Here is a 23,578-nt window from a genome sequence, read left to right as displayed (position 1 = left end):
ATAACTGACAACATTTTGCACATTTTAAAAATAAAATTAATGTTGCATTTTAAAGCTATTAAGCAAACCTACAGTTGTGGTCAGGCCTAGACACATCAGAGTGGGATCAGAAGGTCTCCTCTGACGCAGTGATTTCAAAGAAACCACGTCATCATCGGGAAATGAATCATATATGCACAGAATCTTATAAATAGGGTTAGGTTCCTCAGCATAGGGTAGCCTATAACTAAAATTTACACATGAATTACAATATAAATATTTTGTATTATGACGCGCAGCGCGTGCGGTTTGGAGGTGAAAGGACAGTATTGTGACATTGTGAATGCCTTTCCAACATCTGCTTGGAAATTGCCATACCGGTATTTCCTTCCAACCTGGCAACGCCGTTGGCAACTCAGTAGCCTTTATACGCCTTCTTATCGCTGATTAGTGAATGCGGTTTAAAAGGCAGTGACAGTATCATCTCCAAGTCAAGATTCGAGAAAATTAAGCGATCAATCAAGTTGCTGAAAAAACAAACCGCAAGAAACGATCAAAACCTGAATGCCAAATCGATTAAATGAAGAAGTACTTCAGTAGAACTACGTCAGTTTGAGGGATTTAAAGTATGTATACGCCATCAAAATGTAACGAACATGAACGGGACTGTACTAATGTAGCAACTCATGCTACATACTCATGCTCATATATCGGCATGCGCTGTGCTGACACATTACCCTAACCGTACAATGCAGAAGAAGATTAAAAAAATTAGAGTTCGCGGATGGCTGTTGGAACTGTGAGAGAATCACTGCGTAAGGAAGTGACTTGTCTATGGCAGGGCACTCGCGATAACACAATTATCGTCCTTTCAAATACAGTTGCTAAATATGTCGTGTGTACAGCACATTGATTTACAGTAAGTGTTACATTTGATATGGTTTACTAATAATTCTTCTACTAATAATTTCCTTTAATAATGACTGGAATTTATTATTCTGAATTTAATTAGATCACACAGAAGTGCCGTTTTGCCCAGTGTTACCCTTGTAACTTCTCTCATAGTACCGGTCCAAAGCATGTACAAAACATACAGTCACAGACGGAAAATGTTTGTCAGTGGCCAATAATATTGAAAGACGCAATCAACAGAAATAATACGAACTACTTTATCATAACACAGCATATTGGGACAAGAATACGTGAGGACCAGCACCCAGTTCCAGAAGGCCCTCCCCACCAGTGCGTGTCGCTGTGTTGCGATTTCTTTGTGCAAGTTAGCCATACACTTACTCTGGGGAATTTGTGTTGCCATGTTGGACGAATTATCCCCGCTGATTGGCGTAACGTAGAAGATGGAAAGAAATGATACAGCGTAGCACGTATTTCGGAACAGCGGGGATCACCTAAGAAATGGAAAAGTGCTCTTCTAAGTGAAAAACCGCTTCAATTAAATAGGTACATCTGTTACCTCTGTCTTCCAGCAAGAATTGCTTTGGTTGTAAACACGCTGGCACACTTCATATGCTAAATTCCCTTAATTTAAACTGTGAGTGACGTTTTCAGATAATATGTTCGAGTATTTTCTCTTTCAAGTACAGATTTTTGGTGAGTGGAGACATGGGGAAAATACGTGAAAACATCTTGGGGTGGTACATTTTCTCCACGATAAGAGCGTTTGTTGTGAGATATGGCAACCCTACGTGAAACGCACTTTGAGGACAGCCGTAACGCATGCATATGTCAGAATGTGTTGCTGTCTTGTAAAGTGTAATTTGTCTAATTTCATTATTCCTGGCTCCGTAAATACACCAGCAAAAGTCATTCTAGCCAGTAAGTTGGACATCCAGTTCATTTTTTTGTCGCAAAATAGCTAGGAATCGAGTTCGCTAACCAACTGTTTTATATATTAGCTTCTTGGTTAGCTCACTTGTGTCAACCAAATAATCTATAATTTGAATCTGAACGACTCCATACGTCCAAAACTGGGACGGACAGGTACCGGAAAACCGCGTGTTATGAATTGTTTATTGGCTAAGGTCTTATTTTAAGATAACGTTATCCTGCTACTCCGATGAAAGTTAAGACAGCATCAAGATAGCCTGATAATAGCATAAGTTTACATACTACTCAAACGAGAAAGAATGTCTCTTACATAGCCAGCGGGCTGGTTAACTTGCTCTAGGAAATGCATTTTATTCCTGATAATGAAAAGTGGATGTGGAAATGTAAAGATGAATTTTATACTGTCTGGTATGAGAATTTGTGTAAAACATCTCTAGAACTCATTTTGTTTGTGAAAAAACAATGGATCGTGGTCTTTTTTAGTATCCTTTACTGTTAAATACAAATAAAGCTGAATGACATGTGTCATATATGTATGGAGTGTTTGCTAAATTACACGTCCCCCACACTTCTGTTTAAAGCTAAGTCACACTGTTAGTAAATACCGGTAAGTTGGAAGGTAGAAAGATAGGAGGTAATATTAGTCCAATGGGACGCACTACAAGAGCGTGGCTACGCTACTGATGCGTGTCGTTTGTCTGGCCTGCAGTTTGCCCAGTGGGAGCTACCGAGCGATGCAGCGTGTGCTGGAGCGGCGTGTGCCGAGGCTGCTGCTCTTCTGTCTGCATTGGGGAAGGCCAGTTCGGGGCAGGTGGAGATGTTCCTCAGCTGAGCACCCTGCGCAGACCGAGCCACCTTCCCAGACCAGGCTCAACCCTCTGAACATTCAGATGCTGTCCAGGAACCTGCATGAGCAGATTTTCCGCGGAGCGGTGGAGAGTCATGGGAAGGAAGAGGTGGAGCGCAGCATGAGACATCTGCAGAAGCATGATCTGTGGGGCCGGGAGACGCCGCTGCTGCCTGACGTGGAGCTGCGTCTCCCCCACCTTTACGGCGACAACATTGACGAGCACTTCCGCATCTTGGCGCAGACACAAAGCCTGCCCTACCTAGAGGCAGCCAGTCTGCTCCTGAAGACCCCCCTGCCCCCCCTGCCAGTGGAGTGGGTGTGGGAAGCAGGCTGGACCCGGTATGACCCGGGTATGACGAGCAGGGTGGGATTCCCAGAGGAGCAAGCGCTGGTGTTTGATGTGGAGGTGTGCATGTCACAGGGCCACTGCCCCACTCTGGCTGTAGCCGTTTCACCAACTTCCTGGTAAGAAAGGAGTTCCACACACTGCCTGATGCACATTGTATGTTCATACACATTACAGCTATACGGGAGGTGTTTCTGCTGACCCGCCTTTGCTATGGGTCGGCTGTACCAGAGATGAGCCGAGGCATTTCCTTAGCAGTATGTTAGCCAGTCCCAGTAATGACAGTTTGCTCACCCCTAGCCTGGACAAAACAAGTGGGAGTGTTTATCCTGTCCAAAAGACCACAGACAGAGAGTGTCTTTAGTACTTACTCACCCATCACCTGTAATAGATCATATTAAAAGAAGTCAGGAAGGGGGTAAATACTTTTTCATGGCACTGTATGTGTGGCTCAGTTGTGACCCAAGTGGCTCAGTTAGCTGGGTGCTGACTCTGAGCTAAGGCTGAGTCTTACATCCTAGGATCAAACCTGGCTATTTGCAGATGGTGACTGGGATCGCTTTGATTTTTCAGCCATCTACCAGTTACTTGGATGACGTCAGTTGAGTAGGGCCTATGTTCCAAAAAGTTCCAGTTGCATTGTAGTGCACTGTGTGAGTTGTACAGCAAAATTGTCATTGGCTGCTTCAGCACTCCTGTGGTAATGCAGAAGTTGTGGTGAGACAAGTGTGGAGTAGTTGTTGATTCCAAAATAGGGTTACATGAAGGTGAAACAAAGCTTTGAAAAGAAGGGCACATACGGCTAACGGGTGTCAAGGGAAACGTGCTAAGACTTAGCTGTACATGAATATATTATAGCCCTTAAACACACATTTAAATGTGTACATGTGTTGGTGTTTTATTGTTCTGGTCGTGGTTATCATGCATATCTGTCTTGGTGTGTCAGGTATTCCTGGTGTAGTCGAAGGCTGATCGAGGAGAGATACACCTGGTCCAGTCAGCTGACCCTGGCTGACCTCATTCCCTTGGAAACTCTGCCCAACTCCAGCCGGCCCCCTGGAGGCCAGTGGAAGGAGAGACTGGTGGTGGGACACAATGTCAGCTTCGACCGTGCTCACATCAAGGAGCAGTATCTGCTGAAGGTGAGGGGCACTGCAGGGCTTCTTCCATATGTTGCCTGTCAACAGCAAGGCTTTGTGGGTAATGAGGTGGACTCAAAGGTTGCATGTTGAAATCCCACACGGTTTTGCAGCATGGAGCAGAATATGTAACCGTAACTGCTTCCAGCTGTAAAAATGTATGTAATTATTGGTCATCCGGTAGAAGGCCATTTGGTGAGAAAAGTAGACCTTTTATTTATTTGCTTTTGAGTTAATGCTTTTAGTGTTTGTTCAGGCTGAACGTATAGCATGTCTAACATGCAGCGTATATGACTGTTGGGCGCAGGGTTCCAGAATGCGCTTCCTGGACACGATGAGTCTACACATGGCAATCTCAGGACTGACCGGCTTCCAGCGCTCCCTCTGGATGGCCAGCAAGTATGGCAAGAGGCGGGGCCTGCAGGTGGTCAAAGAGCACATGAAGAGGGCAGGGAGGAGACAGGAGGCCCCAGCAGTAAGTCGTCTGCTGACCGGTGTGTGAGTAGTGTGCATTATATCAGTAACTGAAGATCCAGGAACTTCACTGTGCCTTAAGTGTTCCAAATTGAGTGAAGGTGCAGAAATCAGAGATCATTTGGCGAAAAGTAAGTATTTGCATACTAAAAGGGAAAAATGTGACTGTATTATAAATGAGCAAACATTTTTGGGAGCTACACACCCATGTGCAGGTATTTTTACGTACATCTTTACATATTACATAGATATATATTGTGTCCCTGTGTGTGTGCAGATCGATTCTTGGGACTGGGTGGACATCAGCAGTATTAATAACCTGGCTGACGTGCATGCGCTGTATGTGGGCAAAGCTCCCTTGGAGAAAGAAGCACGAGAGATTTTTGTTAAAGGCAGCATGGCTGACGTCAGAGATAATTTCCAGGTGAGTGGGAGCCCGATACACACCAGCACACTCACTGACACAAAGCCCTGTCTGTTAGAACCCACCAGCCGATCCCTCCTCTGTCTCTGTGCATCTCTCTGCAGGACCTGATGAGGTACTGTGCCCTCGATGTCAAGGCCACACACGAGGTGTTCACAGAGCAGTTGCCCCTCTTCATGGAAAGGTAAAGAACCACAGCTGCACACACCTCTATACCACACCAATTCATCTATACCACACACCTATATATTATACCTGTCCACCACAGTAACCTCCTCTATACCACACACCTCTGTATCGCAGAGCTACTCTGTACCACAAACCCCCTCACAGACACACATATCTGTTCCCCACAGGTGTCCTCACCCTGTGACATTGGCTGGGATGCTGGAGATGAGTGTCTCCTATCTTCCTGTGAATCAGAACTGGGGCCGGTATTTGGAGGAAGCACAGGGCACATTTGAGGAACTGCAGAGGGAGATGAAGAAGTCTCTGATGAACCTGGCAGATGATGCTTGCCAGTTGATCCAGGATGAGAGGTTAGAGAACAGGTCTGCTCCATGGAGCTCAGGAACATTTTCTACAGCACTGTGTATAATCACACTGAAGAGCGTGTGTGTCTCAGCTATAAGGAGGATCCCTGGCTATGGGACCTGGAATGGGATGTCCAGGAGTTTAAACAGAAGAAGTTGTCCGGCAAGAAGAAGTCAAGCAAAGCTAAGAGTCCGGCAGAGAGCAGCACCACAATGGACTGGGATCAAGGTATGACCGCTCCACCCCCCCATTGTCAGAAAACATGCTCTACACTCCCAACAAGGCTCTGCACCTCAACTCTACCATCACCACCGTCACAAAACACACTCTACATCCCACCAGTATGACCACACATGCTGTATGACACCCACCCCAGAACACATGCTCCAAAGCTATGCTAAGCACGGGGCAGGTGGTAGTTGAGTGGTGGGGTGGTTTCTGTGGAATATCAGGATGAGTATTTGTCAGACCCAGGGCCCCCCCCAGAGGAAGAGGATGGCATGGTCCCCCCCTCGAGCAGAGCGTTACTGCAGCAACTCAGAGAGACAGTGAGCTGCCTGCCCAAGAGGAGACAGCACCTGCCTGGGCATCCCATGTGAGTAACACCCCCTGCAGCTGATCCAGAATCAGTCACTATCAGTATCCTGCATGCATAAATATACCTCTTAAACTGATCCAGCATCAGTCAGCGCAGTGTGTTAAAACATAATCGCTCCTATGTCTGCCGAGGGGCCAGTGGGCTTCAAGATCAACAAATATAAATACATACATTCAAGATTAAAAAATAAGATCAGCGGTATTAGTTACATAGCCAAGTGAAAAGAACACATTGACTGCAAGCGTAAAAACTCATAATCTTAGGTTTTAAATATGTATGTAAATGCACATGACGTCTGTACAATAAACACACATGAAACCCCCCCCCCCGCCTCCCCAGATGGTATCGTAAGCTGTGTGAGAGGATGTCGGAGGATGCATGGTCCCCCGGGGCGAGCCTGATAAGCCTGCAGATGAGAGTGACTCCGAAGTTGATGGGACTGCAGTGGGATGGCTTTCCCCTGCACTACACGGAGCAGCACGGATGGGGCTACCTGGTCCCTGGCCGCAGGGATAACCTGATGCATGTGGAGGACAGCGAGGGACCCGTGTGTCCACACAGGTATGTCCAGACACCTGTGGCTCGCAGCAGACCTACCGGGACCAGAGTGACCATTGGGTTGTGGGTCTTTCCAGGGCCATCGAAAGAGCATATAGGGAGCGGTGTGAAGGGCGGGGCCAGGAGGTGCCGGAAAATGAGGACGTGTCGGTCTCAGATGACTTCATGCTGACGGACAGCAACGTGTGGCAGACGGTAGGAAGCACGTGCACTGTGGTGTCTGTGGTCTTTGACTGCTACCTGAAAACGCTCTGTACTGACACGCTGTGCTGCGCTCTGAGATGCCCTTCCTCTCTCTGCATGTAGGTGGAGGAGCTGAGTCGCCTGGACGGAGCGGGTGAGGAGGACGTGGGGGCAAAGAGGAGAGGCAGGAAGACCGCTGTGCAGGTTTACCTGTGTTATATTCATGTCTGTTAGATATATTCATGTCTGTCTGTATGGGGTCTGTTAGGTGTACCAGTTCTGTGCTGTCCAAGCTCTAATGCTGTTCTGTTAAAGGAACCAGAGGTCCCACCTGGTGAGAGCCAGTGTCCCTATCACCATGGTAACGGACCGTACAATGATGTCAACATTCCTGGATGCTGGTTTTTTAAACTCCCTCATAAGGTGAGGCAACACACAGACATACGCACGTACCCACACATAGTTGTGAGAACAGAACTGCATGAATGTTGTGTTTTGGTGCCAGGATGGAAATGCCAACAACGTGGGCAGCCCATTTGCCAAGGATTTCCTGTCCAAAATGGAGGATGGCACCCTGCAGGCTGGTCGCGGCAGTACCAGTGCAGCCAGGGCCCTGGAGATCAACAAGATGATCTCATTCTGGAGAAATGCGCAAAAACGCATTAGGTAGTGTTAACAACCCTCAGTGACTATAGCTTTACAGCGTTTACTGACTGTTCCATCATAGTGCTAAGTGTGTGTTCACTGACAGCGATCTCGCTTTGCTGTGTTCAGTGAACACCTCCTCTCTTTTCTCTGTTAAGCTCACAACAGGTGGTTTGGCTGAGGAAAGGAGAGCTACCACGTGCTGTCAGCAGGTACACTGCAGGACAAGAGGCCTGCTTTAATCTGAGCCTGTTCTCTCTGTTACTGTTACACCTGTACTATAGATGCTGTTCCTTCTCTTACTGTTACACCCGTACTATAGACGCTGTTCCTTCAGTTACTGTTACACCCGTACTATAGACCCTGTTCCTTCTGTTACTGTTACACCCGTACTATAGACCCTGTTCCCTCTGTTACTGTTACACCCGTACTATAGACCCTGTTTCTTCTGTTACTCTTACACTGTCCTGAGCTCTGCAGGTCTGAGTCAGCGTAGTCACTCATAACTTCAGATTGTAACACCAGTCACACATCCTGCCCTGTCTCTCAGACATGTCGATTTTGATGAGGAGGGGCAGTACGGAGCCATCTTGCCCCAGGTCATCACTGCAGGAACAGTCACACGCAGAGCTGTGGAGCCCACCTGGCTGACTGCGAGCAATGCCCGGGTAAGGGGGGGAGGGGCTGCCCCGGGCATTGCCTGAGTGCCTGACTGAGAGCTGGATTGGTGTCTCTAATGGCAGGGTGTTTTCCTGTGCATTTGGCAGAATGACCGTGTTGGCAGTGAGCTGAAGGCGATGGTGCAGGTGCCCCCAGGGTACCACCTCGTGGGGGCAGACGTAGACTCCCAAGAACTATGGATTGCAGCTCTCCTGGGAGAAGCACACTTCACCGGCCTGCACGGTGAGCTGACAGCATCTGACACACAGCTGTGCACTGATGTCACTGACTGTATGACAGACAGCAACGTGGCGAGCGTGTCTCTACAGGCTGCACGGCGTTCGGATGGATGACGCTGCAGGGGAAGAAAAGTCAAGGCACAGATCTGCACAGCCGCACTGCTCAGGCTGTTGGCATCAGCCGTGAACAGGCCAAAGTGTTCAACTACGGAAGAATCTACGGTGCCGGCCAGCCCTTTGCCGAGCGCTTGCTGATGCAGTTCAATCATCGGCTCAGCCAGCCCGACGCTGCGGCCAAAGCTCGCCATATGTACGCCGTCACCAAGGGGCTACGCAGGTATGGTTTGCTGCAGCGAGGCTGGCTCCAGCAGACAGACAGTTAAGCGGGTAGACAGGTGTGCAGACGGATGAACGAACAGACGCACTGGCGCTGACGCTTCCCTGCCTGTGCTCAGGTACCACCTGTCGGAGGAGGGGGAGTGGCTGGTGAGAGAACTGGGGTTGGAGGCGGACTGTGATCAGGATGGCAGTGTGTCCCTGCAGGAGGTCCGCAGGATCCAGCGGCTGGTTTCTCAGAGGTGAGGAACAGTGTGGAGCAGGCCAGCAGGGGGCAGCGTGATACTGGCTAGGAGGTCACTTATGTTTCTTTCACTAGCTCCAGGCGGCGCCAGTGGGAGATAGTGGGGCGGCGGGTTTGGGCAGGGGGCACAGAGTCGGAAATGTTCAACAAACTGGAGAGCATTGCCCATTCGGAAGAGCCCCGCACCCCAGTCCTGGGATGCCGCATCAGCCGTGCCCTGGAGCCGCAGGCAGTGAAGGATGAGGTGAGGAATCCCCCACTCTAGCATCCTCAGGTACCGAAGGCCTGGTGGGACACTCAAGGACACTTTGCAAATGATTCACACCCTTCTGCCTTACTACAAACACTTAAAAACCACATACAAACCTGGTGTGGAGTGTCACTCCACTGTCAGTCTGTGTTTTTATACTTGTTGGTATGCGTTATATTCACATGTAATTAAAATGTATGTATCCTATATGTATGTTTGATTGGATATACATGAGAGTATGTGTATGTGTATGTGTATGTGTGTGATTAGATGTGTATGTTCAAACTGTGTCTGATTAAGTGTTTGTGTCTCAGTTCATCACCAGCCGGGTAAACTGGGTGGTTCAGAGCTCGGCGGTAGACTACCTGCACCTGATGTTAGTGTCCATGAGGTGGCTGCTTGAGGAACATGACATCGATGGGCGGTTCTGCATCAGCATACACGATGAGGTGCGCTATCTGGTCAGGAGCGATGACCGCCATCGAGCCGCACTGGCACTGCAGATCACCAACCTGCTCACACGGTCAGTGTACCCCACAGTGGCTGAGCTCGCTCTCTGGCTGTGTAATGACGGCTCCGTCTCCCCCTGGCTGTGTAATAACTGACAGCTCTGTACTCCGCAGCTGCATGTTTGCATATAAGCTGGGAATGCAAGACCTTCCTCAGTCAGTGGCATTCTTTAGCGCTGTGGACATCGATCTGTGTTTGCGCAAGGAGGTCACCATGGACTGCTGCACCCCCTCCAACCGCACTGGGCTGCAGCGTAGATATGGCCTGCCCCAGGGTGAGTATCTCTACCTGTGCGCACACACACACAGTCTCTAGACACAGCTTACCACAGCTGGAGCATCTCTACCTGCGCACATGCACCATCTCCAGGTGCAGCTTGCCACAGCACGAGTTCTCTCCCACACATCCACGGTGTATACACACCTATGCTGACAGCTCATTTCCTGAAAACAGGTCATCACAAATACTGTACATATAGTAATTTTAATATGTTTTCAAATAACACTTCAACAAACATAAAACTTTTATAAAATGTACAAAGTTGCTAAACATTCATTGCTGAATGTAGTAACTCATCAGTACATGAAAAGCTAAGATAGCATGTAGCGTTGTGTGGCATTGTGTTAAACTGATCCTTAACTTGTTTCCTGGTGGGGTGTCTGTCTCATTCAGGTGAGGCCTTGGACATTTATCAGATCATCGAGATCACCCGTGGTTCTCTGGAGAAGAGCAGATGAGGTGGAGAACCCAGAAAAATCCAAACAAAAGAGCCAATACAAGGGCCCCGCTGACTGAGGACAGGGGATCCAGTGAGAGGGCCTGGGCAGGAATGGACCACGCTCACGGCTCCCGTCTCTTCCTCTGCGATGCCTGGGTAGGAATGGACCACGCTCACGGCTTCCGTCTCTTCCTCTGTGGTGCCTGGGTCTCATTCACCTCTTGAGATTCTGCAGTCTGACACAGACACCCTGCAGTGAGCACAGCTCACTTATCCCCCAGCTGAGTGGCAGAGGACTGCTTGCTGTCAGTTTCACAGCATGTATATGTATCAGATGTTTAAATTATTAAAAAAATGAATAGAAGTTCACTGTATTAGTGAACATTTTCATTAATGGGTATATTGCGGATTTTGCTTTAAGAATTGTTATCACAGCTGTGAATGACCCCGGACCTGCTGGCTCTCCTGCTGTTCTTGCAGAGCGGCCTCCACGGTGGCAGCGTTGATGCGGAAGTCTCGGGAAATGCTCAGCTTCATGTACTGCATCAGATTTACCTGCAGAGGGCAGCACTTCAGTACTCGTCCCATCTCATTTAAACTAGTAAAAATGGAAGCCCCCCGCAGTAATCGCAGTCAGTTACACATGAGACAGAGAATAGTACATCAAATCTAATTGGTACATGCCTTTTACAGCATAATAAATCTCTCCACATCTGGGGTTAGACTTCATTTTGGGTTATTCAAGATTTGGGCGTACCTTTGATTTCTTGGACAGCAGGATAAGAAATCTTTCATACTGCTCAATATTGAAGATCAGGGTGGGAATAGTTTTGGCCTCACGCAGAACTCTGGCCTGTTGAGGAAAGTGTGCTTTGAGTCAGTAAGTTCCACTTCCACACACACATGCATGCATATGCAAACGCATGCTTAGGACAGGCTGACATCTAAAACCAGGAAAAAAAAAACTTTCAGAAGTCCATCTTTTTTGTGCCAAAGTCATACACCGTATCTGCATATACTGATAGAGTCATTAATACCATATAAACTTTATTGGGTAAAAGTGCCATACTGAGGCTGCAGCCATGTCCTCTTTCTTCTGAGCGCCAGCACTTGGGTCCCCATTCTACCAGACAAAAAAAACTCAGTCAGGCACAGGGACATGGCACTGTGTTTGTAACAGCGAGCACTTCAGGCAAATGTGACAAACATACGAAATGACGAAAGGACAATTAAAATCATTACTATACCTCGCCCATGTCAGCGCTAGGAGAAAGGAGGTGGTCCTCCTTTCAGCTCTTACCTGCAAATAGGTGATGAAGGAGTAGCACTGTGGTGTCAGGTGAGACCCAGACAGTTTCACCTGGACAAACAAGTTGGACTGTCAGGATGTGATCAGGACAGGATGTGCATGTGCAGAAAATCCACATCCACCAGCAAACTCACCAGCTTCTCCATTCGAGCAGGAAGTGTAGAGGGCTGGCTGGAACACTGCTGGATGTACTGTAGGGACACACAGGTGAAACTCAGACTCTTTAAAGCGACACTGACTCCTCTATCCCCTTCTATTGAGGCGGCGAGGACGGTGAGGATGGTGTATGGGACTCACGTATTTGGCCAGAGTGGTGAGGACGGTGTAGGTACGGCTCAGGACTCTCAGCAGCGAGTCTGTGCAGGGTCCAGGAGGCAGCGCAGTTTGGACCAGCTCATTGAGCGCTGTCAGCAGAGTCCCCATCTGTAGCGTCATGGCCTTCTCCACTGGATCCTGCTGTCCTCCCTGTGTACCCCTTGCTAGCATGCACACACATAAATGCACATCAACACGCACACACACACACACACACACACACAGTCACTCCGCCCTACGTGTCAGACTGGACAGCAAGTACCTGAGCTAGCTTCCTTGCTACTCTGCTGGCACCTCCTCTTGGCAATCACCCAGTCAACTTCATCCAGGATCCTGCCCACCTGGGTCAGAACCAGCAGCTAGAGAGATGAGGGGTGAAGTAAAGCATTAACTACTTGTTTCTGCATGCGAAACACAGTTACTACTGATCCCTCAGGGAGCAATGGTTGCTACTGATCCCACCAATAATAACCATTTTTAGGGATCTCTGCATCTTTTACAGCTTCCCTGGTAACTGTGGCACTCACTGCAGTGGGCAGAGCAGTCTTGATGTTGATGATGTTAAAGTGAGACTGTTTCTCCACCTCCACTTCCTGTATGGGGACAGAGATAGCAGTGGTGAGGTGGAGCTGTAACGAGGCTGTATCTTGAGGAGGTGGGGGGTGGGGGTGGGGCTCTACCTGGTCGATGTCCCCCAGTTCTCCGTGGATATCCTGGCACAGCTCCCACAGCACAGTCACTGGGCTCTTGTACAGCATGTGCAGCTCAAACAGTAGAGACAGCAGCGCCTTGCAGAATGCCATGTCCTCTGGAGGGAGGAACCAAACACCTCTCAGTCAAACCTGTTTACTAACTGACCTCACCTGCTAGCTCTGAATGTCCTCCAGTCTGGGTGCATTCACCCTCAGCAGTTGTACTGACAAGCCCAGGGGCATCATCAGTAGCCTCCTCCTTACTCCTCTCTTTAAAGGCAGCACATAAAGACAACAAAGCATACTCTTAACTTACTCAGTGCAGTCTCCTTGGTGATTTTAACAGTCCATGTGATCATCTGAACAAACTGCCAATGAGAAGGAATCAGAACATAAGCACAACTCTTTGGGAAAACATGGTGTGAGGTGTACTGTATGAAATTAAAAGTGATTAACACCGGGCGTAGATTGGTGATTTACACAGGTTACTATCATGTTAAAGTCAGGCATTAGTGAATGTATTTTTAAGTTCTGAGTCCACAGTATCCAGAAGACAAGTTCACCTACACTAACGTGTTGCTAAAGATAACCAGAAGGGAAGTTAAATATGATATTGTGATATTTTGGCAACATGCACTAGTTCAGGTTCCAGTTTTTAGTGAGTCAAGCTTGGCTGTGCACACCTTGCTGCAAGCCTTAGGCACTATGCCATACCTGTGGAGATGAGGGGTCCAGCTGGCCTGCCAGCACTCCTAAGATGCTGAGCAGAAGCTGGGCCTCCCTGCTGTTGAAGTTATCTTCCACCCCACTGAGCAGAGACACCAAGGCCCTCTGAGAAGGAAACGCAATCACAAGTCACAGCAACAGACTCTGGGACCCTTGCGATTACCTTCAGCTGCAGAAAGCAGTAGGCTACCTGGAACTGGCGGATGTAGAACGCCGCGCTCTCTGTCACATTGGAAGCTTCTGGTTCTCGTTCCCCTTCCTCAGAGACCTCTGCAGATACCAAACAACAGCCAGCTCAAAGCACACTTGGAACTTTCTATTCTTTAAGAGCCAAGAGAATCCACATCACAATGAAGCAATGTCTTCTAAGGCTTACAAAACGCATGAAAGTAGCCTATATTTTCTAATAGCCCCCAGATTAATATAACCCACTGCCCATTCACTGACTGGGGTACATGCTGCAGAGCGGTTTGGAGGTAACCAATGGGGACACTCCCTTCTGACTGGGATGGAGCCTGTGGGACTCACCTATAGCACTCAGGAAGTTTTTGGCGCGAGTGGGATGCCGCTGCAGCACCAGGCTGAAAGCGCAATGCAGGCCCTCCAAGCACAGCAAAGACACACTCTTGCTCCGATTGTGCCGGCCTGCCTCCTCCACTGCTGACGGGATCCTGGTGTACCTCCACATGAGTGCACTGCATGGGGGACAACACATGTCATGACCACACAGTGCCCCCTACAGACAACCTCCAAAGCCGACATGTTGCATCATGACCTCCTAGACCTGGTTATATCGCAGAGGTGGCGGAAGGTACGCTCCGTGTTATGCCCCTCCAGGCTGTCTGTCTGCCCTGTCTCCTCCAGCTGTTGGACCTTCTGCACAGCCACACCCACAGCATATCGCTGGAACTCCAAGCTGGAGCGCAGGACTGACAGACTCTCCTCCCGGCTTGGTGTGCAGTCTCTAGAACAAGAACATAGACTGCTGTTACCCTCACCTCCCTCAGTATACAGCCTGCTGTTACCCTCACCCCCCTCTGCCCACAGCCTGCCGTTACCCTCACCCCCCTCCCCTATAGTATGCAAACACACACCTGAAGAGAGCGGTCAGCAGAGCAGCCACACAGCCCAGGGAGAGCATGCTGCGGGCCGGCCTGCTCGTCTTGGACTTCTCCCTCAGTATCTCAGACAACTTGTGCAAATGGCCAAAGAGCTGCAGCAGGTCCTCAAAACGAGACTTGCTGTGTGGGAGACAGAAGAGCATGTCATAGAGAAGGCATGTCATAGAGAGAGGGAAAGGTCATGGAAATATGGGCTGTCAGGGTTTCACACAGCATACCTGTAGTTTGCTGTGGTGTAGTTGTACTCAATAAGAACCTCATAAATGCCCATCACCAGCTCAGCGTAAATGCTGTTCTTCACCCCAATGCTGGAGGATGAGAAGTCAGACGATTTATCCTGTGAAGACAAGAAAGGATGTTTTCATTTTGTTCTACTCAACAGGAAGAATTCACAACCCTACGGAGAGAAGCACAGATCCCTACAGGCGCGACAGAAGTACAGAGCCCTACTGGAGTGAGAAAAACGCAGAGCTCTACAGGAGCAAGAGAAACGCAGAACCCCAAAGGAGACAGACAAACGGAGAGCGGCTGACCAGCTCAAAGTCCTCCAGATTGCTCTTCATCATGCGTCTGGTGACACTCTCCAGTATGGTCTGCAGCTCTTCCTCGAACCCGCCTTCCTCCTCCCTCTCCTCGTCTTCCTCTGGCCGCTGGAGATCCTTGCACCACAGCAGGCAGCTCATTGCGCAGCTCACCAGATGGGCCTGTCGAATGGCAGCAGGGCTTTAAGCCTCCCCCAACCAACAAGCTGCGGGCAGCAGCCCGTGCTGCTGAATAACCTGCGGAGCCATCCTTACGGCCTCTCCTGCGCCTGTGAGCTTACAAAGTCGTGGCAAAGTGGTCTTCATCCTCCTGACGCAGCACTCGAGCACCACTCGGGTCTGTGAGAAACCTCTACTGGCTGCTGAAGCTGCACCAATGTATTTAAAGGCGAACCACTGTTAACCTCATCCTGCACTTATTTTATATGAAACATATCCACTGCTCCAACAGGTACACAATCTCAGCCTATATAACCCCAGAAATGCAAAGGATTATACTGAAGATAAAGACGGATTTCCCTGTAATCTGGTAGTTAAATGTTTGCTTTTGCACCTTACCTGCCTTGCTTTTGTTAGGAATTCATACGTGCACATGCACACGCATGTGCACAGAGCACAGAACATGCACATGCACATGCACATGCCTACACACGGACAACTGACTGGAGTTCATCACATCACAGTATTACAAGCTAACTGCGCTGACACTATCACAGGTGTAGATGTGGAGCAGCAGTGTAGATATGGTGATGGAGAGTGTACGGTAGTGTAAATGTGAAGGACCGTAAAGTAGCATAAACGTATAAAGCCGATCTAATGTGGACTGAAGGGTAAATATGTCAAGCTGTGCAAATGCGGAGCAGGGCTATTAGGCAGTACCAGAGGTTCCTGCAGGAAGACAGTCTCTCCCTGAGCACTGATACACTGTTCCAGCTTCACAGGAGGCAGCAGGTCTTGCTCCATGTTATAGTACCGCTTCAGCTGCCAACACACACACACCTGATTAATAACAAGGACCTGAAAACATCCAAAGATCCACCCTTCCTTCACTCAGACAAATTACCATGTATACTGTCTCACACACAACCCCAACTACAAGGCTCCATTTCCCCTTTTTCCTCCCAATTTTAAATTACTACTTGTATCATAAAGAAGGTGCTCATTGCTACAACCCCCGCTATCAATCCAGACACACACACACACACACACACACACCTGTGTGAGAAGAATCTGCATGATAGAGCTGGCCAGCTGGGAGTTGCGGCGCAGGACGTAGGGGAAACCCTGAGAGAAAAAAAAGTAAACACACAGATACAGGAAGGACAGACAGTGACAGACAGTGTGACGGACAGACAGACGGGGCATACCTCATACAGCATGTGTCTCACTTCTGCTTGCTGACTCAGGGAGCGCCTGAGGTTGCCCAGGATCTCCAGGCAGAAGGACTCATTGGCAGCAGAGTTATACCGTGCGTGGACATCCACCTGAAGCTGTCTCACACAGGCACATATTACACACACACACACACACACACACACACACACACAGGCACACAGTTTGAATTAACATCACCCTGAGTACATGCATGTTAGAGACCCAGTGCTGCTGTATGGTCTGAAAGAGTAGCAGTGCCGAGCAATGGGAGGGCATAGAGAGGTGGTGGAGCACAGGGGGATGCTGACAGAGTTCGGAGCATAAGAGGTGCTGTTGAGAAAGGAGTCGAGCATAAAAAGCATAGAGGAGCATAGAAGTTAACAAATTATGAGGTGGTTCTTATAGAGGGGGCAGGGCTGAAAGAATGGCTGTGTCACCTGGCTCGATGAAAATCCCTGGCTTGCTTGACTGCAGGTGATGCTGCCTAGGACCCTGAAGTTCTTCAGCAGCAGCAGGAATCCAGCCACTGCAACCCTGCGGGCGTTGAGCTGGCTGCAGAGGCAGGAACAAGTGGTTACATCACAGTCACGTCTCCATCTACTGTAGACTTCAGACTTCAGCTTCAGAAGAGAAGAGGAAGCAGGGAGCATGGGAGAAAAAGCAAAGCTGTACCTGAAGAACAGAGCCTTTCTCAGCACTAGGATCAAGGCATCTCTCAGGGAGACACTGACTTTCATTAAGGGCTGTGGAGAGAGGAACATCTCACATCAACTGTGTGGGGTATACCAAGATGTGCTGTCTAGGTGTAAGGTATGATGACATGTTCGGTACAAGTGCTCAGTACAGTTGTGAGGTACAGTGAGGTGTTGGGTACAGATGAAATTACCTGTATAACTTGTAGAAGCCCCTGCACAGTGCTGATGGGCAGGTAAGGCAGGTGATCAAAGGTCTCAATCACCTTTGAGGATGACTGCAGGATGATCATGGGAGCCAAAACAGCAATGTCCGAAAACAACTCTGGGGATATCAATGCAGCACCAAGACATTAGGGACATGACCTAACCTGTAGGGAAAGACTCTCTGTGTCCCACTACTTTAGATTGGTGTCCTCTCGTCTCCTCCTCACACCTCTTCATCAAATCCTCTGTGACGCCCATTGAGGAGATGAGAAAGATAAAAAATAAGAAGGTACCTAATGCTGAGAAGGAAATGGAATGGATTTTCATATGACGTTCAGCAGGAGAGTGGCTTCTCCGTACCTATAAAATGTGAGACTTGGGAGGACGTCTTTGTAACCAGTCTGGTCAGGACTTGCTCCAGAATCTCGCCTCTAATTGGCTCGTGCAACTGCAGAAACACAGATTGATGTGACTTTATACATTTGGTCTGTTCTTTTCTGCTCTACTCAGCTCGATTAGGTCGGACTTCACTCCAGAAGCAAATGTCCATTATCCCAAATGCCTGCGTTACCTTGAAGCTGTCCCGGAGGACACGTCTCCCAAGCTGACACGCCTGCTTGACAAGGCTCTTGGCTGCGCTTGCCTTCCCTGATGCTCCTGGCTTGGGTCCAAATGAGTCCATGAGGATGAATCCCAGCTGCACCAGCCCCTGTGTCACATGGTCCCAGCCAAACGCACTGAAACAGCAAGATGCCATGTTCAAATCACATGTTTTCTCTTCAGTTCCCAGCAGAGCAAGCAGAGCTTTCTAACTGGTGCTCTTACCTGTTCCTGACTGTGTCCAAGATCATGTGGGAGACTCCTCTGCCCTGAGGGAGCAGACCCTGCACAAACATGGAGCCGCACCTCATCTGCTTGTCCCTCAAACTTCTCATGACCGCTGTCTTCAGCAGCTCAAAAGCCTGTGCAACACACCACGTTATACCAGAGCTGTCAAGCATGGCTATTATAATGAGTTACAAGCCCAGAGAGAGAGGACAGACTGGGCTAATCAGGAAAGACTGGGCTGCAAGCACAGACAGAAGTGTGTTTTGTTGTGTTGTGATATTGTGTTGTGTTTTTTTGTTTTTTTTTGTTACCGCCTTTATTCTGGCACTCATTTCACTGTTTTGAAGTTGGATCTTGTTAGTTGCCCTATACCCTGTAGTTGTATAAACTAGCTAGTACTGCGTCCTCAATCACTTTCCTCTCAGCTGAGAACTACCGTCTCATTGTGAAACTGTACACATCCTGTCCCCGTACTGTTGCTATACAGTACTAACTGCATGCACTCTTCTACGTCGCTTTGGATAAAAGCGTCTGCTAAATAAATAAATGTAAATGTAAATGTAAATGTAAGTGAGATTCATACCTGCTCCTTGTAGCGCTGGATGCGGGCCACTGACAGGAGCAGGGCAATGCTAAAGGGACACAGGCCACCTTCCTGGCATTCCTGCAAACACACAACATGCACTGAAACAACAGATTACATCCAAATAAAAGGGCCGAAACACTGAACAACAATCTCACGATCAGAGGGACCGAACTCTCTCAGACCACAAGCCCCAGCGGAGACAGAATTAATTGGCGGTGCTACTCCTGGGCTCAATGTACTGTACTTACAAACCAACCAAATTTCAAATTTAATATGAGCAAATGACCTGTTCTTTCTGTCAACCACTAAACAAGGCTGTGGGCCCAGGCAGTCAGCATGACTAAAGCCAAAACTCTGCTATTTCAAAAAGACTGAAATGTCAGGGAATCAAATAGAACACATCTCCATAGGATACCAAAAACTGGAATACTGGAATAGATCAGCAAATCAACAGCTTAGAAGTTCATTCTAATTGATTGTATTCGGTAACTTATCCAGCCCAAAAATTAATACTGAATTGACAGGATTTGACCAGCACTCACCAGGAAAACAATTATTTTCCTCAACCTGGTGGGTTGTTTGTTATTATATTAACCAAAAATATTCATACCTAACAAGTGCTCTACAGTATGTTGCCCCTATGCACAATGAGGGACAGTGGGTGACACAAAAACACAATAAACACCCATTTTATTTGTTGCTGATGAATGTATATGTATCTCAGTGTATACTTTCATGAGAAAAGTGTATAGTTATCATGTCAATAACACTAACTGAACTGAAGATAAATAGACAGGGCAGACCTTGAGGCTTTTCAGCAGTTCTCGGCCCAATTCGTGGTCCAGCTGCACAGCAAATGCCACATGCAGAATGGTGGTGCCTTCCACGTGCCGCAGCTGGTCCTGAGGGACAGACTGCATCTCCACCTCCACGTCTGCACCACTGCAACCATACAGATGCCACTGACTGACCAACCAGCAAGAGAAACATCCCCTCACTGTCCAACTAGCACACACAGATGCCACTCGCTGACCAACCAGCGCACAGAAACATCACTCACTGATCAATCGGAGCAAAGAAACCACCCAGCGACCAATCATTAGAGACACAACTCACTGACTAGCCATCACACAGAGACGGCACTCCTGTATTTATACGCTAGTCACACGAGATAAAGAATTACGGTAAATCAGGGATGGTCCAGTTAGAAACTCACTCGCTGTGCTTCTCTTTGTCTGTCTGACGCTGGTCCAGCTCATTGAAGAAACTGACAAGACCTTCCAGGATGATTTTCTTACAGCCCTGAAGAGACACGACACACGACACACAGACATAACAGACAAGACCTTTACATGCATGTAGCACACACTAAAAAGAAAAGAGAGTAGAGGCAGACATGTATTCACAGACATACATACACACACACACAAGCACACGCACATTTACTCACACACCTTGGCTGACAGCAGCAGCAGCTGATAGGCCAGAGGAGGGATCTCCTGCAGGTCCAGTTCAGAGCACATTCTCAGCACCTTCTCCACCACAAACTGCAGCTCCTCCTTGGAAAGAGGCACATCCCTGCACAACACAAGCATATATCCATGGGGTAAGAGTCACATAAGAAGCCTGTCGGTGTCTGCATGGTGTACGCTCTCAGCTTGCACAGACTTATGGGAACGTACCTGAACATAGAAGTGAGCTGGATCACACAGTGAGGGTCCCACCTGCCAGCACAGAACAGGTGTTTTAAGAGCCAAGCAAAACCGGGTACTATGTTCCATCAGATACACAGATATCTCCACAGACAAACTGACCTGCTGGAGCACAGGCTGTTGATCAGCTGTTTCCTGTACTCATCCCCACGCAGTTCCCCTGAGGAATGAGCCACAAATAATCCACCAATACTCTGCATCAGCCATTTATATACCGACAGAAATTTACAATATGCTCAGCAGCATTTTATGCAAGGCAGCTTTCATGGTTTACATTGAGTATATAGATATATGAGGCTGAGTATTTACAGAAGCAACACCCACGGGTACTGCTATAACACATCAACACCCTTAAAAGTGTGGAAGCGCACAGTGGTAGCCTGTTCGTACCCTTGCCATAGGCCAACGTCTCAGTGGCAGACAGTGCTGTGAGGATGGTGGGAAACAGCTCCAGAGATTTGCCATGGCCCATGGAGCCCACTTTGATGGCTTCAACAAAGAAATGGGCCAATTGTGCCAGTGCAGGGCCAGGAAGTGTGCAAATCTGCAAGAGAAGGAGCAAATGACCGCTCACAGATGCCGAGCACTGAAAGATCACAGATACTGGGCTCGCACAGATCCTTGTACTCTATGCTCAGCCAGGCAACAGCTCTCACCTCTCTCGTAAGAAGTCCAAGGATGTCAGACACCACATCCAGCCGCAGATCCCCAGACTCACAGAGCGGGATGCAGCGTTTGTACAACAGAACTCTGCAAGCAACGCCTTCCGGCGTGCTAGGCGGGGATCCTGACATGACAAAGCACAGACAGGTCAGAGACTGTGTTGTACCTTTCAGTGAGATCAAGCATGTAAACATTCACAAACATACCTTTAAGAATGGCTTTGATCACAGCTCCTGCGTCCTTTCCCCTTTCCGCGCTGTGAGTGATCAGTGCAATGAGCTAATAGAGATTGCACAAGCAATTAAAACACAAGCAATATTACATTATTTAGCTAACGCTCTTCCCCAGAGCAACTTACATAGGTTACAGTTCTTTATAATGGTATTCATTTATACAGCTGGATATTTACTGAGGCGATTGTGGGCTAGGTAGCTTGCCCAAGGGTACAGCAGCAGTGTCCCAGCGGACATCGAACCGGAAACCTTTCGGTTACGAGTCCTGCTCCTTAACCACTATGCTACACTGCTGCCCCAATGAGGATATACGGACTCCCTCATTTTGTACGCGCCATAATGACGGGCATAAAACTGCTGCTAAGACAGCATGCCGTTATTAAAGACGAATTTATTGGTGTTCAGCCATACAATTATCGGAGCCGTACCAGGTGCAAGTTACGGAAGCTCACCTCGTCCTCGGTCAAGGCAGACACAAGCTTCTGTAGCTCTACCCGGTCGTCTCCTTCACATAGAGAAACAAGCCTTTCCACATCGGCCATCACGTTCGCTATAGCTAGGCAAAGAGGGGAAATTGATCGTGTCAGCCCTGATCTTAAACTCAAGTAAGGGAAACTATCTCGATATCTTACTTGCTAAACAATCCTAGACAATGATTAGTTAACTGTACTGTTAGGCTAGATCGTTGGCTGACCATTCTCTATAGGTGAAACATTGGTAAACGTTTCATTATGACAACTTCACGTGCTTGTTCAGTATGTAGCTATTTACAGATACCTGCTGTGCAAGTGTCACCAAGCCATAACTAGGTAACGTTAGCTAATGACTTGTTGGATAGCCCCCTAGCAGGCTGCTAGCTAATGAAACTATTGCTGAAAACTGTTCCTTATAAAATAGGCTGCTAGCGATAATTTCGTGCTATCGCAAATATGCCCTGTTAGTTCATAGCGCGATCTAAAGAATCATTGTAAGTCATACCTTCAGCAACAATAATAAGCCCCAATCTTCAAAGTAGCAACCATGAGCTGCTAGACTCGAGCTTCATTCAAAATAAACGTCGACTCTCCCGCCAGCAGCAGGCAGCCCCGCCTCTTCCTCTTGCAAAGTGCAGAATGAGCACCGTCCTGAGGGAGTTTTCAGTGCAGAACTAGCCAATGAGCGAGGTTAAAGTAAAACCTTACTTTCAAACTTTAAGCGTTTAACCATAATAAACCTGTAACGTTATTAATCTTAGGAAGCAGCCTGTAATGAAGCACAGATCATTAGTAACGTTCGCTTCCGATGCTTGACAAATTAACCTTAGCTAGCTAACTAGTTAACACAGGTTACAACGTCAGCCCATTATTATACCTGATTTTGATAGTGATTAACCAGCTAGCTATTTATCATAGGACCATGGGGCCCTGGGGCACAAACGTAATGATCTATTCCGGCTAAACTTGGCGCTGAACGCGCGGGGCGGGGGCAGGACGGGGTGCTACGGAGGAGCACTAGCGTCGAATGGGACAGACGTTTTTGGTACGTATTTCGTAAGGAAACTCGAAATATTTCGACAAAAGAGGTAATAATATTTCAAGGATAAAGCGGAATAATTTCGAGAAGAGTCGAAAGAGTTCAGCTGCAGCACCTACATAAAGTCTTACAGCTGAAAGCTAACGGCAGTTTTATATTAATACAGTTTACTGTTGAAGTGCCATAATTTTATTCAGTGGTACAGTTGCAAAATGTAGAGGTAACGCAGCACCATATTGTGTTCTAGTAGAAATGTTACATCATTTGTCCACCAAACACCTCTACCCAAAGACACGCACATAACGTATGTATCACCCATTTATATAGCTGCATATTTACTGAAGTAATTCAGGTTAAGTATTCTGATCAAAGGTACAATAGCAGTGCCCCAACTGGGAATCCGATTTTAAGCAGATCCTTAACGTCACACCACAGTTCTGCTCTGATACCCAGGCAACATGAAGTTGTAGAAGGCTGACATCTACAGCTTGCTTTTGGTATTATTTATGGCAATTCACTTCATTCAGGGGATGT

At 48.0% G+C, this 23,578-nt stretch overlaps 2 protein-coding genes across 3 annotated transcripts; one reads left to right on the top strand and one right to left on the bottom strand.

Moving 5' to 3' along the window:
• Positions 1 to 1,574: 1,574 nt before the first annotated feature.
• On the top strand, positions 1,575 to 10,603 carry polg (polymerase (DNA directed), gamma). Of its 2 annotated transcripts, none has more exons than XM_036542139.1 (23): positions 1,575 to 1,812; positions 2,534 to 3,139; positions 3,967 to 4,162; positions 4,467 to 4,634; positions 4,911 to 5,057; positions 5,162 to 5,241; positions 5,414 to 5,596; positions 5,683 to 5,819; positions 6,060 to 6,186; positions 6,529 to 6,750; positions 6,825 to 6,942; positions 7,054 to 7,134; positions 7,246 to 7,353; positions 7,436 to 7,596; positions 7,734 to 7,787; positions 8,126 to 8,243; positions 8,343 to 8,478; positions 8,565 to 8,811; positions 8,930 to 9,052; positions 9,130 to 9,298; positions 9,619 to 9,827; positions 9,928 to 10,088; positions 10,487 to 10,603. In XM_036542139.1, the coding sequence occupies exons 2-23, from the start codon at positions 2,559 to 2,561 to the stop codon at positions 10,549 to 10,551; spliced, it is 3,591 nt and encodes a 1,196-aa protein (XP_036398032.1). In that variant the 5' UTR covers positions 1,575 to 1,812; positions 2,534 to 2,558; the 3' UTR covers positions 10,552 to 10,603. The 2 variants fall into 2 exon arrangements, with proteins under 2 accessions (XP_036398032.1, XP_036398033.1); XM_036542140.1 differs by lacking the exon at positions 1,575 to 1,812 and adding an exon at positions 1,911 to 1,977.
• An 11-nt stretch (positions 10,604 to 10,614) lies between these two features.
• On the bottom strand, positions 10,615 to 22,074 carry fanci (FA complementation group I). The gene is made up of 37 exons (XM_036542141.1): positions 21,985 to 22,074; positions 21,506 to 21,578; positions 21,293 to 21,423; positions 21,027 to 21,180; positions 20,739 to 20,796; positions 20,607 to 20,648; positions 20,379 to 20,502; positions 20,141 to 20,226; positions 19,728 to 19,866; positions 18,922 to 19,002; positions 18,336 to 18,472; positions 18,082 to 18,247; positions 17,871 to 17,958; positions 17,498 to 17,628; positions 17,284 to 17,354; positions 17,049 to 17,163; positions 16,605 to 16,727; positions 16,453 to 16,521; positions 16,117 to 16,218; positions 15,229 to 15,399; positions 14,914 to 15,032; positions 14,669 to 14,815; positions 14,359 to 14,538; positions 14,103 to 14,269; positions 13,765 to 13,844; positions 13,563 to 13,679; positions 13,165 to 13,216; positions 12,837 to 12,964; positions 12,684 to 12,749; positions 12,405 to 12,515; positions 12,139 to 12,306; positions 11,976 to 12,032; positions 11,833 to 11,892; positions 11,602 to 11,655; positions 11,290 to 11,385; positions 10,986 to 11,087; positions 10,615 to 10,768 (listed from the first exon to the last, which is right to left on the bottom strand). The coding sequence occupies exons 1-37, from the start codon at positions 22,072 to 22,074 to the stop codon at positions 10,706 to 10,708; spliced, it is 3,918 nt and encodes a 1,305-aa protein (XP_036398034.1). The 3' UTR covers positions 10,615 to 10,705.
• Between the last annotated feature and the right edge of the window lie 1,504 nt (positions 22,075 to 23,578).

Source organism: Megalops cyprinoides, chromosome 12, assembly GCF_013368585.1.
Source record: "Megalops cyprinoides isolate fMegCyp1 chromosome 12, fMegCyp1.pri, whole genome shotgun sequence".
Lineage (NCBI taxonomy): Eukaryota > Metazoa > Chordata > Actinopteri > Elopiformes > Megalopidae > Megalops > Megalops cyprinoides.
The sequence above is the reverse complement of the archived record's forward strand: the minus strand, read 5'-3'. Positions and strand labels throughout refer to the sequence as shown.

What these genes read in the sequence shown, in the direction of transcription:
- polg (XM_036542139.1), top strand. Translation starts at nt 2,559, where the DNA reads ATGCAGCGTGTGCTGGAGCGGCGTGTGCCGAGGCTGCTGCTCTTCTGT. An exon ending in GGAGACAGGAGGCCCCAGCA is followed by an intron (nt 4,635 to 4,910) that starts GTAAGTCGTCTG and finishes GTGTGTGTGCAG; the next exon opens with ATCGATTCTTGGGACTGGGT. An exon ending in TGACTGCGAGCAATGCCCGG is followed by an intron (nt 8,244 to 8,342) that starts GTAAGGGGGGGA and finishes TGCATTTGGCAG; the next exon opens with AATGACCGTGTTGGCAGTGA.
- fanci (XM_036542141.1), bottom strand. Translation starts at nt 22,074, where the DNA reads ATGGCCGATGTGGAAAGGCTTGTTTCTCTATGTGAAGGAGACGACCGG. An exon ending in GACAAAGAGAAGCACAGCGA is followed by an intron (nt 19,867 to 20,140) that starts GTGAGTTTCTAA and finishes GTATGGTTGCAG; the next exon opens with TGGTGCAGACGTGGAGGTGG. An exon ending in AGAAAGGCTCTGTTCTTCAG is followed by an intron (nt 17,164 to 17,283) that starts GTACAGCTTTGC and finishes CTGCCTCTGCAG; the next exon opens with CCAGCTCAACGCCCGCAGGG.